Raw genomic sequence first — 1,502 nt, forward strand, 5'->3', positions numbered from 1 at the left:
TTTCACCATGTTAGCCAGGATGGTCTCGATCTCCTGACCTTGTGATCCACCCGCCTCGGCCTTCCAAAGTGCTGGGATTACAGGTGACAGCCACTGCGCCCAGCTACCAGCTTTCTTCTTCGTTGTCTTGCAGTAGGATTAGAGCTTAGACTTTACGTTTTCTTAGGCTTTTTCTTTCAAATACCTGTTTTCAGCATTTTCTAGTGTTTATGCTTTAGGCAATACTTTTAATGTCCCTTCAGTTTTTATGAAAAATGCATAGGTTATATTTCACATGTATATGTTTACATATTTGGTGTAAATTTGTTTTTTTCTTTTTTTTTTTTTTAGTTATACTTTAAGTTCTGGGATACATGTACATAAAGTGCAGATTTGTTACATAGGTGTACATGTGCCATGGTGATTTGCTGCACCCATCAACCAGTCATCTACATTAGGTATTTCTCCTAATGTTATCCCTCCCCTTGCCCCCAAACCCACACAGGCCCCGGTGTGTGATGTTCCCCTGTCTGTGTCCATGTGTTCTCATTGTTCAGTTCCCACTTATGAGTGAGAACATGTGGTGTTTGGTTTTCTGTTCTTATGTTAGTTTGTTGAGAATAACAGTTTTCAGCTTTATCCATGTCCCTGCAAAGGACATGAACACATTCTTTTTTATGGCTGCATAGCATCCCAGGGTATATGTGCCACGTTTTCTTTATCCAGTCTATCATTGATGGGCATTTGGGTTGGTTCCAAGTTGTTGCTATTGTGGTGTAAGTTTTTGTGTATATTTTAAATCTATTTTTCTTGCAGGCAAGCTATTATTTTCTTTTTTTTTTTTTTACTTTTTTTTCCATTGCTTTAATTGAATATTTATAAGAGGGCACTATGCTGGAGATGTGAGGATAAATTCTCAAGAAAATTTAAAAATATAGGTAGAGAGTAATAGATGCTTACATCTGATATTATGTATGGGTAGGTTTTAAAGTTTCATTGATGAGTCTAAAATAAATCTAGTTTTGGTTGTTTCCTACCCTTGCCAGGGTCCTGTATTAATAGGAAGTTCACATGGTGGTGTCAACATTGAAGATGTTGCTGCTGAGACTCCTGAAGCAATAATTAAAGAACCTATTGATATTGAAGAAGGCATCAAAAAGGAACAAGCTCTCCAGGTATGTTGTATTCCTGAAAAATTTCTACCTTATGATTAGAGAATTATGATATTTAAAGATAACTATACAACTGAAGTAATTGTCAAAACTTATTTAAATATTTTGAGTGTCAGGCGGATCATAAGGTCAGGAGTTTGAGATCAGCCTGGCCAATATAGTGAAACCCCCTTCTCTACTAAAAATTAAAAAAAAATTAGCCAGGCATGGTGGTGCATGCCTGTAGTCCCAGCTGCTCGGGAGGCTGAGGCAGAAGAATCACTTGAACTCAGGAGGCGGAGGTTGCAGTGAGCCGAGATTGTGCCGCTGCACTCCAGCCTGGGTGACAGAGTGAGACTCTGTCTCAAAAAA

The 1,502-nt window shown here is 38.4% G+C and overlaps 1 protein-coding gene across 3 annotated transcripts in view; it reads left to right on the top strand.

Moving 5' to 3' along the window:
* SUCLA2 (succinate-CoA ligase, ADP-forming, beta subunit) overlaps positions 1-1,502 on the top strand; it is a 76,748-nt gene that overhangs the window by 32,315 nt on the left and 42,931 nt on the right. For all 3 annotated transcript variants that reach the window (XM_011939704.1, XM_011939696.1, XM_011939711.1), the window contains exon 5: positions 1,026-1,154. In XM_011939704.1, the coding sequence (XP_011795094.1) occupies positions 1,026-1,154 (129 nt within the window). The remainder of the gene's footprint in view (positions 1-1,025; positions 1,155-1,502) is intronic.

Source organism: Colobus angolensis, unplaced genomic scaffold (assembly GCF_000951035.1).
Source record: "Colobus angolensis palliatus isolate OR3802 unplaced genomic scaffold, Cang.pa_1.0 Scaffold101, whole genome shotgun sequence".
Lineage (NCBI taxonomy): Eukaryota > Metazoa > Chordata > Mammalia > Primates > Cercopithecidae > Colobus > Colobus angolensis.